At 38.0% G+C, this 17,572-nt stretch overlaps 1 protein-coding gene across 2 annotated transcripts in view; it reads left to right on the top strand.

The window, feature by feature from the left end:
• The window catches only part of pcxa (pyruvate carboxylase a), a 188,453-nt gene that overhangs the window by 91,154 nt on the left and 79,727 nt on the right, over nucleotides 1-17,572 (top strand). For both annotated transcript variants that reach the window (XM_037546276.1, XM_017685009.2), the window contains one exon: nucleotides 17,389-17,571. In XM_037546276.1, coding sequence (XP_037402173.1) covers nucleotides 17,389-17,571 — 183 coding nt within the window. The remainder of the gene's footprint in view (nucleotides 1-17,388; nucleotide 17,572) is intronic.

The raw sequence follows: 17,572 nt of genomic DNA, 5'->3' as shown, positions 1-17,572 counted from the left end.
TAAATGCTGTGGGGGGAAAAAACAGTAAAAATGCAGATTATTTTTCTCTCTTACCTTGTTTGGCCTGACAGTGTTTGTCTTGATGGAGTCTAATTGAGGCTAATATTTTGTTACCCAGTCCCACTAGAGCGTTTCCTGCTTCATTAGTCTCTCAGGAAAAAGACGGACTGCGCTAAGAGGCTGTGTGTGTGAGTAAAAATACATGTTCACTGCATGTTCACTTGTGACTGTGTGTGTGTGTGTGTGTGTGTGTGTGTGTGTGTGTGTGTGTGTGTGTGTGTGTGTGTGTGTGTGTGTGTAGTTGTATATTGTTTTCTTTTCATGCAGCTGTAGATGCTGTAACACAGTGAGATTTTATGCTGTAAAATATTTGGGACTTGTGAAATTGTTTCCACTATTCTTTGAGTACTTGATGATATTGCTAAATGAGTTTACCATGAAAGTCAGGACAAAATCCCTCAACCAAAAGCAATTATATTTTGTTTATATTTAAAGGTTACACATCAATTTTTGTTTTTATTAATTCCTTGAGGTCTGCTTATGACGTGTGGTTTTATGCAGCAAAAATGATTAGAATTCATTTTAATTTCTTTATCCGCAGAATTTAACAGGCTCTTTTGTTACTCTGCCTGTTAGACTGACATGTAAATGATCTCTGCTCTTATTGGCTTGCTTGCGCTGTGTATAGATGAGGGCAATATGATAAATATAGAATTGCATACTTCAAAACAATTTTCACAATACATGGAATGTCACAATATTGTGTTTTTTTGTTTTTTTTGTTTTTTTTTTTTAAGACTTGATTAGGTTTTTAATATTAAGCATACGGTGTTGCATGGAATCTAATTAAACTGGACTAGTTTTGCTCTCTTTATAATGAAACCTGCTGTTCAGTGTCCAAGTATGATTATCTATATGTTCAGAAAAGCATATTGTCTCATGATGATTAATATTGTCATAAATGTCTCATTCAGGAAGCAGTCAGAGATGAAAGACTCCTTATAACACTAATGGGTGGAGCTAAACTGCTGTAGGCTGAATGAGTGGATATGTCAATGCATTGGTTTTTAATGACATCACAAAAACATTGAAAATAAAATGAGCTGTTTTTGAGGTTATATTTTGAATAATTCATTTTGAAACTATGACGGTAGTTACATACTTCATCAACTTAATACATCAACTCTTTTTCGACAACATGGCTCTTCTGTACCTAAATAGTTCTGTATTGTGGTACAAACCCCACAGTGCATATTGTATTGTGGACTTTGAATACCATTACCCCCCTACTGTGTGGTCTTATGCTGCAGTACTCTGTCTCTGTATGTGTAATCATGTGGCACTTTATGAGCTGTCTCTGCTCACCTGTGTCTCTGAGGACGGGTCCATTGAGGGGAGTTCTGCGTCCTGAGTGCTAGAATGATTGAGAGCTGGCTAGTGGAAGGCAGAAGGAGAGAACGAAGGATAGATTCTTTCACTGATGTTCTAATTGCTGCACTATAGCAGCTGGATTGGACTGTTGCCATGTCACTGTGATTTGTTCGATCTGTGAAAGCTGGGAGGAATTCAGGGGCCAATTTTTCAGCTCTGATAGAGGCGCCAGCCAAGTGACTGACGTGTGTGTGTGTGTGTGTGTGTGTGTGTGTGTGTGTGTGTGTGTGTGTGCGCGTGCGCTTGTGCTCTTGGGTTCTCTCTTTTAAGCCAAACAAGCCAAAGTCCATTTAAATCCAGAAGTCTCTTTTAAAGCTTTTACCACACATAAACAAATGCTTGACAAAATGCATGAGTGCTATCTCAGCAACTGTGCTCATATTATACAGCGCTTGATGGGCACTGCATATTTAATTTGTACTTTTTTTTTTTTTCCTCTTTTACTCTTCATATGCAGCTCTAAATGCTACACTGCAGTAATGAAAGATGCACATTTTAAAGCCTGGTTACAGTAAGTATAGCAAATGTAAAAATTCAGACAGAGATGATATGCAGCCAGCAAATGCAATTAAATAAAGGAAACAAACAAGACAAAGGAAAGCAAGATAAGATGGCCATGATCCTAAAAAAATTGACAGCTGATGAAGTAATGAAGTAAACAGTGAGCTAATTATATCTTCAGAAAAGGGAGACTGATCGTGGGTGCTTAAGAAAAGATGCTTGACTTTGCTTTGACTTTTGAATATTTTACAAGCCTGTGCTCAGTAATCTTCAGTCACACTTTAAAACTCTCAGACGTTCTTGTTTTGTATTAAGATCCTAGACCATCAAGAGTGCTTAAAATCCAACAGGGCAATTTTAATAAGACAGAACAACCTGAAACGCATTAACATTAAAGTCCTGTGCAAACATTTGAGCACTGAATTTATTTATTTATTGAGGGAAAATAAAATATAAAATGTGGCTTGTACAAAAGTTATGGCACTTTTTTTTTTTTTTTTTCTTCAGTATGCTGAACCCAGCAAATATGCCATAATTGTTTGTTTCCTGTAGAAGATGTTTAATAATTTTCACTTAGAAAATCAACAAACATTGTAATTTGACCAAGGGTGTTTCAACTTTACATGTGACTATATGCTCCTTGTCGTCATTGTTGTAATAAGCTTCTGTTCACTATCTGCCCGACTATAACCATGAGACTTCAACGGACTATTAAATCCTCTATAAGTAATTGTGATTAATGATTAGTCTTGTTCATTGTATACAACTACTAAATTGCAAGCCTAGTGTCCAAATTAGCTGATTAGCTATGTTGCTTCTCAGCTGTTACATGTACAGAAATCAAATTATACACTTCACTGTCGTAAGCATGCCAGAGTAATTTAGATCTCTATATAACACAAGAATGTCTTTTGCTTTTTTATTCCAGTGTAAATTCTATGTTCTATTGGAAAAGGTCTCCTAATCAACAGGTGAAGGCATTAGTGTATGCTAATGTTGCATTACTTGGACAACGTGTAGCTTATTGTTCCTGTCAGTAAAGGCGAGCGCATCAAAGATCAGGTTTATAGTCTGAGTCAGTAATACTGTCAATATGTTCAGTGTTGGCTCTCAAGCCCCGTGAAATGATTAAATTTAGACTGTGATTGTGGGCTGCTTCAGGGACATGCTGAAAGGAATCTCAGAGGTTGCAGAGGTTGTTTGAACTCCATAACTCCTTCAGAGTCTGAGCCACATTCCACATGAACACTCTTAACAAGGTGAGATGCCATAAAAGAACCACTTTTGATTCCCTAGAGAACATTTCAATTGACAAGAAATGCGAGAGTGAGGACCTTTTTAAACATCTGATCTGACAGTTTTGACTGATTTTGAATACCCTGTTATGAAGTTCGCTGATGTAACTGCTGATCAGAAAGAAACATCTTTCAACTTCTGTGAAAAATCTGCCAAAAGCAGGTACCGGTGTCTTTTTTTAAAGTTTAAAGGTGCAGTGTGTAAGCTTTAGGGGCATGTAGCAGCATAAATAGAATACCATGTACAGTGCCATGTTTTCATTAGTGTGTAATCGCTTGTAACTACAAATCATTGCATTGGAAAGGACTTGGAATGAGTCCTTTATATCTATATAGGGAGCGGGTCCTCTTCCAGTAGAGGCCTCCATGTTGCAGCGCCATGTTTCTACAGGTGTCCGTATTGGCCAAACCAAACACTGGCTTTAGGATTAGTCTTAAGTGTTTTTACGTTGAAGTTACACCTTGAATTTGATGGTGCCTTAACACTGCTTGGAAGATGTAGAAAGAAGAGAGAACTATGGTAGCTGCTGGTGCTGGCTGTTGTGTTGTGAGAAGTTTAAGAACCCAAATGTTGACAAATGGAGGGATCATACTACTTGGCACAAGACAAAGCAAGGGAGAGTGACTTCTCATTGACAAAGAAGCGAAAACATGAAGCAAAGCGAAATTGGGAAAGATAATGCAGAAAACCTGAAGACCACTATAGGTTCTACTGCACATGTGGAAAGGGAAGGGTGAGGGAGGGGTGTTCACTTGGCCACAATCTGCAACCTCACCACTAGATGCCACAAAATCTTACACACTGCACCTGCAAACAGCCTTTACATTCTGTATGCTAGCAATTTTCCTAGAATCTTTAAATTATTTATAAGTTCTTTAAACTTAAAATCTTCCGCACATCTCATTTACAAAAATAATTCTATTCAGAAAGTCTGTATAAAATAGCAGCGGTTTCTCCTTTATCTAATCTTCCCCTTTATAACGTTTTAGTGTGGTGTTGCAGTTATTTTTATGTATGAAGAGCATGAGCTAAGAAAGCTGAAACAAGCAAGCCCAGGAACATTCTTCACATTTCAGTTGCTTTTTGTTTCTTTGATTAAACAAATAAATAAACATCCCTTAGCGACCTGAATTCCGTCGACTGTTCTGTTGAACTCACTCTCACTCAGAAATTAACATAGTACATCTAACAATAAAGGCACCCTTATACTTTAAATAGTAATCGAAAACACAGCAGCAAACACAAAGCTCCAGGCAAGTCGGTGAGGCGGCTCGCTTTCTCACACTGCAAGCACATCGTCCGAGTGCAATTTCAGGCACAAAGAAAAAGGAGACGTAAATATGGACTGCAGGCTGCTCCTTAGGCCAACAGACTCAGGATCCACATAATCAATATATGTGGTACTTTTTTCCAGTTTCAGTTTGGCAGGTCTTGTGGTAACATAAGGCTGAAGGATTTTTCTAAAAGATCAGTTGACAGAGCTGAAAGATTTTTATTTAAAAGTTTGCCAGTGCACGGTTTAAAAAAATTTGTAGGCAAAACGGGCATCAAACTTAATTTATAGAAAATAATCACATATTAAATTGCTGTCACAAAATTCGTCCAAAAATCACAATTAGATATTTTCCCCAAATCATTCAGCCCTAACACTACATAACCTGCCAAATCTGCTACAGTAGAAAATAAACATGCTTTCTGGTCAAAAAATTGTAAGCTAACTTTGTTCTCAGTATAGTTTGATAGTTCTTGCTGGAAGTTTAATGAATCACATGTTAACAACCTATAAATCACTTCTTGTTAAAATAATAAAATGGCTAAGGTGAAGTGACGGTCAAAGGCTGCAGTTAGTGTGGCTGATAGTTTCTGATAAGAGGTAAGTTTGTGCTTCATGATAGCAACTGCACTGAAGATGAGGCTTTGACAGTCAGGCATTTGAAGAGGGGAAACTTCATGGTGTGTAGTAAAGTGATGTCTAGCCGCTCTACTCCTCTCTAACCCTCACTGGGTTGTAAATTCAACAGGTGCTGGGATGCTGAACCAGCTATCAAACCCAATTTCAGTCAAGAACATAAAATTGTTTTTCCACTTTCCGTTCATTCCACAATGGAGAGCATGTTTGTTAATGCTCCAGCAGCCATTAAATTGACTCTTGCATGTTTTGGAAAATGTAAGCAGGAGTGGCTGATCTAATTCCTCTTTCACAAAAGCCAAAGTTACATTCATCTTTTTTCATTTGCTTTTATGTATTTATGAAATTTAATCCAGCTAATCCTCTGGTATGAGTGTAAAATAGAGCCCTCATGATCAGAGTGAAGTGGCAGTTTTTCTGTAATCCAGCCTGCGCGTGATCCATGCACTCTCTTGAATCTGTGCTCCGGAGGGCTGGAGGTCACAACCCTCTCCATACAAAAGAGGCTGAGCAGGTTTTGAGCTTGTACCTTCATCCTCCAGAGACTGCAGCTGCGTTAAAAGCTGACACTGGTGAGGCTGTCTAATGTATTTTTCAGTGCATCATAGCTCAGTAGAAAAAAGCCTGTTCAGACTGCTGTCTGGTTTTAAGATTCACTCAGATTCACTGATCACTGCTTGATGTATGAACACTGACCATGTTTAGCTGATCAGTTGGTGGACATTTGCCGTGTTTAGCTCATCACTGCTCACTTTTTGGACATTGGCAGTGTTTAGCTTATCGCTGCTCAATTTGCAGCTATCAATCACCATGCGCTGCTGTGAAATTGGCAGAAAGTCAAGAAGTGCCATATTTTAGGCTCTCTTATTATACTACCACAGACCCAGCTCATTATAGCTGCTCTTGGTAGGTAGATCCTTGATCTTAAAACTAAGATTTTAGGAGCTTGTGGTTCTATTAGGAGAGTAAGGCTCAAATCACAGAATTATTTGTGATTCTTTAGGAAATGAATCAGTGCATCATGAAATTTTAAATGGTGCAGATCATAGAAAATATCATTTTTCTTTTAAGTAGAGAAGTTTGATGTAGCGGTAAAATTTTAAAACGTACTAATCCATAGAGCCCATATCTTGAAACTCACTGTTTGAAAATCACGCTTTATTATAATGTCACAAACCAAACCTGCCTGTTCAAAGTACAGCAGTTAAACTCCATCTGTTTACAAAGTTATAAGGACTTTTTCAACTTGGACAGCTTTTAAAATGAGACGCAATACGGGAGAGCTCATCAGAACACATCTTTTTCATCTACTAGTCTTACAAGCACAGCAACATCTGGGTTGGAACAAGGTCATGTAAAAATGAATTATGACTATTTTTGGTTCATAAAACTGCATTTATTTTTAAAACACTCTAAAAGCACCAAGTGTGACTGGAACACCTATTTGCACCACATCTTTATTCTTGCATAATTTCTTAATTGAGATTTCTAAAAATGAGCATATACTTTTGCTGTTGATTACAATCAATTTTCATAAATTCTTACAATTTTAAATTGGTGCAGCTGAATCACCAGCTCATAATCATTGATGCATTTACACAGCAATGGGTTTATTTCATTTTTATTTGTGTCGCTTCAGTGTTGTGTAAGGCAGAATGACAAGCAGTCAGGTAGGCACACAGACAGATGGATAAGTGGGCAGACAGACAGACGTGTAGCAGTGCAGAGGCAGGGCTGGCAGTGCAGATGCAGGATAAGCAGGTCTGGGGCTGAGGGGGAGTGCTGTGGAGGTGTACTGACCTACTTTAGAGGAAAGGGATGCAGTGTTTAACGCCAAGGCAAGGAAAGAGAGGGAAAGAAGACCAGATTGGCAGGCCGCCATTTTGGGTTGCCGTAGCGACCGTGGGTGGAGACAGCGCACATGGATCACTGTGAAGATTCACCCGTGTGTCTGTGTGTGTGTGTGTGTGTGTGTGTGAGTGATGCAGCGGCGCGCCCTATGCAGTACACTTCACACCTTTCATCGGTTCTTTCTCCAGATGGAGAGGTATCATGTGTGCACGCGCACACACACACACACACACACACACACACACACACACACACACACACACACACACACACACACACACAAAAACACACATGCTCACTGATGAGCTGAAGCCTGCAGCATTACTCACCATCATGTGGAAATGTCACTGGATACACAGCCACCGAAACACACACACTCTGTGTCTGTGCCACTCCGTCAAAACTGATGGCTTTTTGTCTCTGTGGCTAAAAGGCTTTTTCCTTTTGTCTCTGTGCTTGACTTTTACTAGTAGCATCATACTGTAATGGTAGGGAAGGTTTTTGCTCTAGGCAAATGTAGGCAGCTGCCTAGGCCACCATAAACCAAGGGCCCAATGAAAATACAAATGAAAGACATTGAGCATGTTGTTAAAAACATCTTACAAATATATATGCATTAAAAAATAGCTGTTATTTGTGACTGTGATTGCAATTATATTCAGTCATTTCAGTAATTTCCCCACCACTCCCGATCACGGTTATAATGGCTTATTCCATGTTACGTGATGACAAAACTGCATGAAGACTGAATATGTGAACAAGGCAGTACAGCAGTGATCTACATCATAGAGAGGAAGTTCTTTGATGTGATTTTCTTGTTGTTCAGAGGGAAAGTCTAACAAAGTTATACAAGTGTAGCAGAGAAACACAGATAGAGAGAGGAAAGCAAAACGTTTGCTACGCTGCCAAAGCTAACTTTGTTTTTTCTGTCAGAACAGAGGAATGCAGCGCCTCAGCAGACTGTACTTAACGCTTATGTTAGTAATAGTATCGATAGATCCACTGTTACTAAGAAAAAATAGCCTATTCAAGTTACTAATTACTTCTCTTAAAATGTAATGATAATTCTCTTTCTCTCTACACAGTAGTTTACTTGTACCTTACTCTGTACCAAATCATCTCACTATATTGGCACGTTACTTTCATGCATATTTCTTAAAACAAGCAAAATTATTGCCAGTATTGTAAGATAATTACACTAAAGCAAGTACTTAAGTAAAAAAATCTCTCAACAAATTAAATAATCTTAATATTCTCACAGCAATCTCACTATGAGAAATAAGTAAACATTTATTTATATAGCACTTTTCTAAGCACAGCTACAAAGTGCTTCACAAACAACAAGTACTAAAAATAATGATAAAACAAAACAGATACATATAACTATAAAAACAGTGCAGCTACATTCATAAACAACATAAAACTGACATAAAACCATAAAAACAATGCAGCCCTATCCAATAAATAACAAAAGCATCACCTGTGACCAAAAGCTAATGAATAGAGATGCGTTTTGAGTCTTCCTTTAAAAATGTCCTTTGATTCAGCTAGTCTAATATCCAAAGGCAGAGCATTCCACAACTTGGGGGCATACACAGAAAAAGCACAATCTCCCTTTCGTTTCCGTTTTGTCCTAGGGACCACTAAGAGCCCCAGACTAGATGACCTTAGTGATCTGGTACTAGGATACGGTGATAATAATTCTGAAATATATTTTGGCACATCACCGTGCACCGCCTGGTATGTTAAAACCAAAATTTTGAACTGAATTCTAAAAACAGGCAACCAATGCAGAGATGCCAGTACAGGGGTAATATGCTCCCTTCTTTTAGTCCCGGTAAGTACCCGGGCAGCTGCATTCTGAACCAGCTGCAGCCGTGCCATTGCCCCTTGACTAAGACATGTAAATAGTGCATTGCAATAATCAAGTCGTGATGATACAAAAGCATGAATGATCTTCTCTGTGTCCTGGAAGGAGAGCATTTTCTTGATTTTGGCAATATTTCTCAATTGAAAATAACAGGCCTGCACCAGCTTTGTTATATGCATTGAGAAATTAAGATCTGAGTCAAAGATGACTCCGAGGTTTCTGGGATAAGGGTATATCTGTGAAGCCAATAACCCAAGTTCCTTCTTTAGGTTATCAGCAACCTTTTGAGAACCCAGAACCAATACTTCTGTTTTCCCGTCATTTAATTTGAGGAAATTACAGCTCAGCCAATCCTTAATTGCTTTAATACAATCAGTGAGACTCTCTAATCTCCTGAAGTCGTTCCTTTTAACAGAGAGATAAAGCTGTGTATCGTCTGCGTAAAAATGATAAGAGATATTAAAACGACGAATCAGGTCACCTAAGGGGAGCATATATAAGTTAAATAGTATAGGACCAAGGATTGAACCTTGTGGAACTCCACACGTTAGATCAGCACATGAAGATAACTTTCTTCCAGTAGATACCCTAAAGGTTCTATTTGTCAAATACGAAATGAACCAATCTAATGCAGTTCCAGATATTCCAACCCACTGATGCAACCTCTCTATTAAAATATTATGACCAACTGTATCGAAGGCTGCACTTATATCCAATAAAACTAAAACAGAGACTTCCCCAGCATCTGCATTCATCAAGAGGTCACTTAATATTCTCAAAAGCGCTGTTTCAGTGCTATGTTTCTGCCTAAAACCTGACTGAAATTTCTCAAATACTGTTTTCTTCTAAAAAGAACAGCAGCTGTTTTGCGACCACTTTCTCAAGAATTTTTTTTTTTTTTTTTTTTTTTTAATAATTTCTTTATTGAGCAACAACAATACAAAAAAAAGGATGGGGTGGACCCCAAACATAAAAATTGCTCACTTGTTTTACAATATTCAGAAGGAAAAAAAAAAAACACACCCACCCACCCGCCCCTCCCACACACAAATCCCAACAACCCCACGTTAAGCACGGTGCATAAATAAAAGTAAAATTAAATCACAAACAAGAGGACAAGAAGAGAAAGGGAAAGGGAAAAGAGGACAATAAATGAAAAAACAAAAATACTAAAAAAATTAGTAGAAAAAAAATCTAAAGGGGACAAACAAAAAAAAAACAAAAAAAAAAAATTACTAAATAAATAGACAAACAACTCAGACCTGTGTCTCTTCTGTTTCAATGTCTACAGTGTCTATGATGGACAGCAAGGGGTCCCAAGTCCTGTTGAATTTACTCAATGCACCATTAAGGGAAAATCTAAGCCTCTCCAACTTCAGATTGAACAGAACTTCCTTGACCCAATGACTATAAGAGGGGGGTGCAGTATGTTTCCAGTTAAGCAAAATTAAACGCCTTGCCAGTAAAGAACAAAAAGCCATGCAGTGTTGGGCTTTGCTTGAAAAGGATTTAGTTTGAAGAATACCAAAAAGAGCTGGGAGGGGGTGGGGATCCTCCCCAACATCATAGGCCTTGTGGAGGGTACCAAATATTTCAGACCAAAAATGTTTCAACTTAGGGCATGACCAAAACATGTGCATGAGGTCAGCAGGAGACTGGTTACATCTATTACAGGTATCTGCGACATTGGGGTAGAATTTTGACAGTCTATGATTTGTATAGTAGATCCTATGTATTAATTTGCATTGAATTAGACCATGTCGTGCACAGATAGAAGAGTTGTGTACTAATTGTAGAATATTAGCCCACTGGTCCTCCTCAAGGGTCATACCTAAATCTTGTTCCCATAAGTTTTTTGTTTGTTGGGGAAAGACAGCGGTAGTGGAGTCTAATGCCCTAAAAATGTGAGAAATATTTCCTCTCTGATTGGGGTCCATCAAGAAAAGTTTATCTACTAAGGTCCGTACAGGAAGATTTGGAAAGTCAGGGTAATTTTTCTGAACAAAGTCCCTAATTTGAAAAAACCTAAGGAGTTGGGAGGGAGGAAGCTTAAATTTGGTTGATAATCCAGTAAAAGACATAAAAGTGCCGCTATCATAAAGATCATGAATTGAGACAACGCCCCTCTCAAACCACAATTTAAAAGCAGAGTCCATAATAGATGGTTTGAAGTTATGGTTGTTTAATATTGGTGCATAAATTGAACTGTCTCTCAGGCCAAAATGTCTTCTGAATTGCAACCAAATTTTGAGGGACTGTCTGACTACTGAGTTTTTGCTTGCATTCACTGTTGGCAAAGTAAGGGGAGAACAAAGCCACGCCCTCAATGAGGATTGAGATGAAGACATTTCAATTTTTACCCAAGCAGGCTGGTTGGTCATGGGCTTTCTCAAGAATTTTTGAGATAAAAGGTAACTTTGAGATTGGCCTGTAATTTACACAATCCATCGGATCAAGACCAGGTTTCTTGAGAATCGGCTATCATCTTAATATCCTATATTATATTATAATCGGCTAAATATTAGATATATAGACTGGATTTAATTTTACCTGCCAAGATGAAATTTGTCCACTGTAGACAGATGTCAGTAAAATAAATTTGGCGTTCTTGTCTTTTGCCAGAGCCTCAGAATAAATAAAGTCCCCCCCTTTATATTAGTATAATATACAGAGGAAAGTGGGGAAAAATGACCCCCTTAAAAATAATGTCCATTTACTGTAAAGCTAAATAACTTCTATGTGAACAATATGACTAAAGCCGTTGCCTAGTTCTAGATAAAGAAATCACAAAAGCTAAACTTTTTTCTTCATTTCTTTAAAAACCAAATGCTCTGTTCTCCTGACGCATTTATATTATGGTGTCATGACTAGCATGTTAGCTTGGGGCTAACATATTATCTTGTGGCTGGTCAATTAGACTGGGACAATGTAAAGCACAACTTATGTTTCTTGTGCTTTTTTAATGTTGAATGTCCTAATAATATTAATGTATGGCACATTTTAGCCATTTAATTTGGTCTTTTGAAATCCTCAATTTTTAATTAATTTTTAATTAATCCTTCCAAAATGTTTTTTTTTTTTTTGGTCCCCCATCCCTGTATAACCCTTCATTGTGATGTGATGTGATATTTTTCTGTGCACTGCAGCATGCAGGTTTATCTCAGCTCAGCAGTGGTTTGCAACTACTCGACCAACAGTAGCAGCAAGAAAGAAATATTTCTATGATTATTTTCTAACGTTATGACTGTGCTCTATACCATATGAAACAATGGCAGTGCTACTGTCTGAACACGAGTTTTGTTGAACACAGAAGTGAAGTGAAATAGAGCCTACCATTTATCACGCTGTGTATTAATAATTAGGGTTGTGAGCTTGTTCTGCTGAGGGCTTTGAACCCTGCTTAAAATAATAATAAAAAAAGTGATTGTATTTTTGACATTTTCTCCATTAGTGTCAAGTATCCCACTCTACCTTTGCAGCAGGAACAGCCACTACTCTTCTAGGAAGACATTACTGTAGACGTTGAAACATTGCTGGATGGGTCTAATTGCATTCAGTCACAACAGCAATAGGGATGTTGGGTACCAATGCTTTAGTATTCAGTTTATGGATCATAGACGCCATTATAGCTCATTCCAAAGGTATTACATGGTGTGGAGAGAATGTGGTTCCACTGCTCCACAGCCCAATGCTGGGGGGCTTTATACCCCTCTGATACTTGATACTGACGTTAGGCTGTGTAGCAGGTTCAGAGCGTCCCATTCTGTTGGCAGTGTTTTTCTTTGGAGGTTATGTCAACTGTGCATGTGCGATTGATCACTTGGGTCAGCAACATTTGCACATTAAAGTAGCTAAATTCACAGATAGGAAGAGGTGTTTGGATACTTTTGGGCATATAGTAGACATTTTAGCTGAATGTGTAACTTTTTCTTGTGGAGATTGTAGTAGATAATGCTTTTTTGATTTTTAAAAATAATTTTTTTTATGAAATGTAACTTCAAATTTGCATCTGAATCCGGCTTGTTTTTGCATAGATCTGATCATAAAGTCACCATGACCGTGATTAGTGCACCAGTGTGTTTTTAAGGCTACAGTATTTTCACAGCTGTCTGTGTACAATTAAAAATCCAAATGTAAACGGTCATACGTACATATTAAATACTCATGCCAAGTGAAGCTCCCGTTGGCTGCCAAAGTGGATAAGATGCATCAAAGAAAAGCAAATTCTCAGAAATGGAGCTGCAGATTTTAAAGAAAGAAGTGCTGGCAAATATGTGTAAAATAATTTATTTTTAAACAAGAAATGCCCTTTTTTTAAATAAGAAAATGTTGATGCTAGAAAAAATTAAGTATAAAGAGAAACAGTTTGACATTTACTTTTTGTTGTGGTGGTGGTGGTGCGCTTTTTTCTCATTGGTAGGGATTGAAGCCTTTTTCCAATTCCTTATTATTGCAATAATATTTATTAACATGAACTTTAAAAAATTGTCTTTCTTTTTCACAGTAAAAGTTAAATTGAAATGCTTAAATTCTAATTACTCTCAGTTCAATGAAAATTACATTTTAATTAGTAGATATTAAATTTTGTAAATATTAGAACTTGGTAAGAAATACATTTTCATTAGTAAAAATGGTTTCACATGTGTAAATTAAATTGCTTCATGTAAAATTCATTGTACATTAAAAAATAGGAATGAAATCTATAACTGCTTGCAAAAAAGTAAATTTTTTATGTAACTAGAATCTCAGCATGACTCTTCACTTATTCAGAGCACAAGCTAAACCTGCTTTTCATATTCATGAGACCGTTTTGCGAAACACTGAATTTAACACGAGGCCTTTTTAAGTACAGTGCCAGTTAAATCTGCCAAACTGAAATCCAGCAAGTCTTTTTCCTCCTTGTGTACTTCAACAACAGCAGTTTGAGTTTACTCGTGTAAATTACCACCAGAGTGGTTCTGGCTTAATTTTTTGCAGGATTGTGTATTTAAGAATTGCTACCATCTCATGTAAATGAAGTAACAGCACGGCTATACCTCACACATGCCTTTGTGCAAGCGGTAAAACTGTACCAGTAATCCTGGTTTGTGTCATGTTACAATGACAGTTTGCTCTTAATGTCACCGACAGTCTGCCCATGCATTTCATGAATCTGGCTCTGTTTTGTTCAACTAAATCAAAGTGCCACCAGTGCTGTCATGTGGCTATAAAGAATCCTGAATATGAGAGACACGGAGAGGGAGAGAGACGGGGAGACACGGGGACACGGAAAGAGACGGGGAGAGACAGAGAGAGAATGTGTCTGACTCATATTGAGCTCTGCTTGCTTTCTGTTCTTCTCTGATCTCTTCTGAGCGCCGTTTCCTGCAGAGCTCTCCCCGTGACCCAGATCAAGCAAGCGGCCGCTGAAATCCTGTCCTGAAACATTTATCAGATGATGAGCAGCACAGCGCGTGGCCCTCGAGAAGCCGTGATCGCGTCTCACTGGCTTTCTTTCTTTCTTTTAGATACTAGCTGGCCTGAGCAGTCCACTGAGAAATGAGTGGGAAACAACATAAGCTTCTTTTGCATGTGTTCCCCCTTTTCAGCCATGATTCAAAATTGCAGTCAGATGGTTCTCAGAGGCAATGCCCGCACTTGAGTCGCTCATAAGAGCGTAAGATGTGGTCAAGCTTCCTTATGCTTGTCTTTTCGGCTGACCAGGCCTTTAACACCATGTCACATCCCATTTCCACCCAATTTAAGTGCTAGAAAATGAGTGGGGCGATTGTCATGGCGATACAGGCGTAATCTCTGGTGGGTTCGCTGTTCATTAGCACATCTAATGGTGGAAGCAGCAGCGCGACTGACGTTGAGCGATCACTGCTGCTATCTGCAGCATGACATTTGTTTCGCTTTCCCCAAACTTCCTCTGCTCTTTTTCCCCCTCACATTTCTCTCCACTCTTTATTTACCTCTCTCCTTCCTTACTGTCTCTCTCGCTCACTCACTTTGCTTTCTCTGCCCCTCCGTACTCTGTCTCTCACATCACCATCGCCACTCTGATGGCTTTAATGTGTGTCGGGGGTGAGGCAGAGCACAATTGCAGTGGCAAATGACTGCTGGCAATTGGGTGATGGTTCAATGTGTCTAGGTTTGAGTGTTTCTTTGTGTGTGTGTTCACTTGGCACATCCCCCAAGAAAAAGTGCTTTCTTCTAGAGCTAACTTTGTCACAGCAGAGTCTGTACTCAGCGGACTGATACTTGATTCTAGTGTTAATGTTATTAAAGATCCAGTGTTGGGTGATCATTCAGAGAAAGCAACTCATTCAAGTTATTTCTCAAAATGTGATGGGATTACATCACCAGTTGCTTCCTGGTAAAAATCTCAACACATTACTTCTGAGTCAGTCACTGTTATAGCAGTTTATATTGTTCATTTTTAGTGCGTGTGTGCGTGCGTGCGTGTATATGTGTATATATGTATATATGTGTGTGTATATACATACAGTAATAAGTAACAAATGGTAACCTTGTTAAGTAATTACTGTTTTTGACTGCCTTGCTATTCTATTGCTGCTGACAAATAAAGGATTATCTTAGCCATAGTCAGGTAATGTAGAGTAAGATATGTTCACATTACCAGGTTGAAGTGACTCCAATCCGAATTTTTGCCCGAATGTGACAGGCAAATATGACCAGAGATATGTGGTCCTAGATTGGATATGTATGTGGTCATGTGACCTTAATGTCAATGCTCAGATCATTTGAGTGTGGAAAAACACCACATTGCACCCTTTTTTGCCTTCGCCTCTCATTCATAATGAACCACTGAGAGCATGTTTACAGTTAATTATTTTTGCAGCAAAGGTTCTTTCTGCTTGCTACTTTGCTGTTCATGAAGTACATGTTTAATTCACGTGACATTACTGAGTAGAATGTGCTCCTGCGGGTCATTTCAGCAGGCTGGTTCGTTCACATTAATGATCGATTTAAGTCACTTACCTAAATAAGTGTGAGCCGTCATGTTAAAAGATCTTTTAAAGATCTTAGCAAAAAATTGGATTTGAGCAATGCAGTCTGTAATGTGAACGTAGCCTATGTTGGCGAAACATTTACTTGTTTTAAGCATATTTACATTTACATTTACATTTATAGCATTTATCAGGCGCTCTTATCCAGAGTGACTTACAATTTGATCAGTTTATACAGGTAGGCGAAAGTTGTGTTAGGAGTCTTGCCCAAGGACTTATTGGTATAGTGTAGGGTGTTTACCCAGGTGGGGATTGAACCCCAGTCTACAGTGTAGAAGGCAGAGGTGTTAACCACTACACTAACCAACCACCACACCACATATTTCTTAATACAGCCAAATTCATATGCCAATATAGTGTGTGTAACTCAATAAATTTACTAAAGTAATATCTATAGTGTCTAGAAATGTCTACAGATAAATTATATAATCTTACAACATTTTCTACAACAGTCTCAGCATGAGAAATATTACATATATTGAGTAGATTTAAGGTGATTTTAGTTGCTAAAATGTTTTTTTTTGGGTTTTTTGTGCAGAGTACATAGTTGTGCTCAGAGCTTCAATTAATTTAAAAATCTGTGCATTCCTGTCTTTTGCCTTGTGCCCCAGAAACACTAAATCTGCCCGTGGCTACCTTCTACTATGTGAACTAGATGGTCTCTCCTCATTCCTTGAATGGTTTTGACGGTGTTCATGATTACTTTTTATATGTTTACTCTAAACTCATGTTTTATAATGAATTAATTCTAAATTACTTTAAGACACATATAAGCCATTACTTAATCATATTTTGCAAATTACTTAATTATATGTAAATTATCTGTAAACGTTTTGTAGCCTCTGATCTATGTCACTGCGTCCTGTTCTCAGCCCCACTCTCCCCACATATTTCTATCTTATCGTTAATGTTTCAAAATGTGTTACCCCTTCTCTCCCAGGAGTATATAAATATTTATTGATGTTGTTTATGAACTAATATTTTGTAATTCTGCTTACCAAATGATTTCAAGTCCTATATTTTAGTATTCTTTTTATAGGCACTTTCCACTACCAGACAGTATTAATATTTTCTTTAAGATGGTCTTTTGTGACTACTCGCATACTACAGTTGCTAATAGTAAATAATGTCTGAATTTCTAGTTTGTTAATCATTAACTCACCTTAAAACAATAGCAAGGATGTATAAATGCTTCAAAAAGTAAGCATATATTAATACATGTGGACTGTTATCCAGAGAATTTTGTTATTTATGAAACTCATTATTTTATGAAATGATGGCTTATGTATCTGTTAGAAATGAGTGTTAATATATAGTAATTAATGATGATTTACCCTAAATACCTGATAAAAATGCCCCCCAATTATTTTTTTTTCTTCATCTGTGGCATTGCATTTATGCATGGACAGATCAGTTCCTGATTGGGCTTCTGGTCCAGTTCCCTTTAAAAAAAAAAAAAAAAAAAAAAAAAAAATTATATATATTCTTTTTTATTTATTTATTTTTTTCTTTCTCAGGTGTTCCGCAGTGGTGAAGGTATGGGCATTCGGCTGGACAGCGCCTCTGCCTTTCAGGGTGCAATCATCTCCCCTCATTACGATTCTCTCCTGGTTAAAGTCATCTCCAGTGGTAAGGATCTCCCTGCTGCTGCTGCCAAAATGAGCCGCGCCCTGGCAGAGTTCCGTGTGCGGGGGGTCAAGG

The sequence above is a fragment of the Pygocentrus nattereri genome, chromosome 16 (assembly GCF_015220715.1).
Source record: "Pygocentrus nattereri isolate fPygNat1 chromosome 16, fPygNat1.pri, whole genome shotgun sequence".
NCBI classification, from domain to species: domain Eukaryota; kingdom Metazoa; phylum Chordata; class Actinopteri; order Characiformes; family Serrasalmidae; genus Pygocentrus; species Pygocentrus nattereri.
This window is presented reverse-complemented; position numbering and strand designations above follow the sequence as displayed.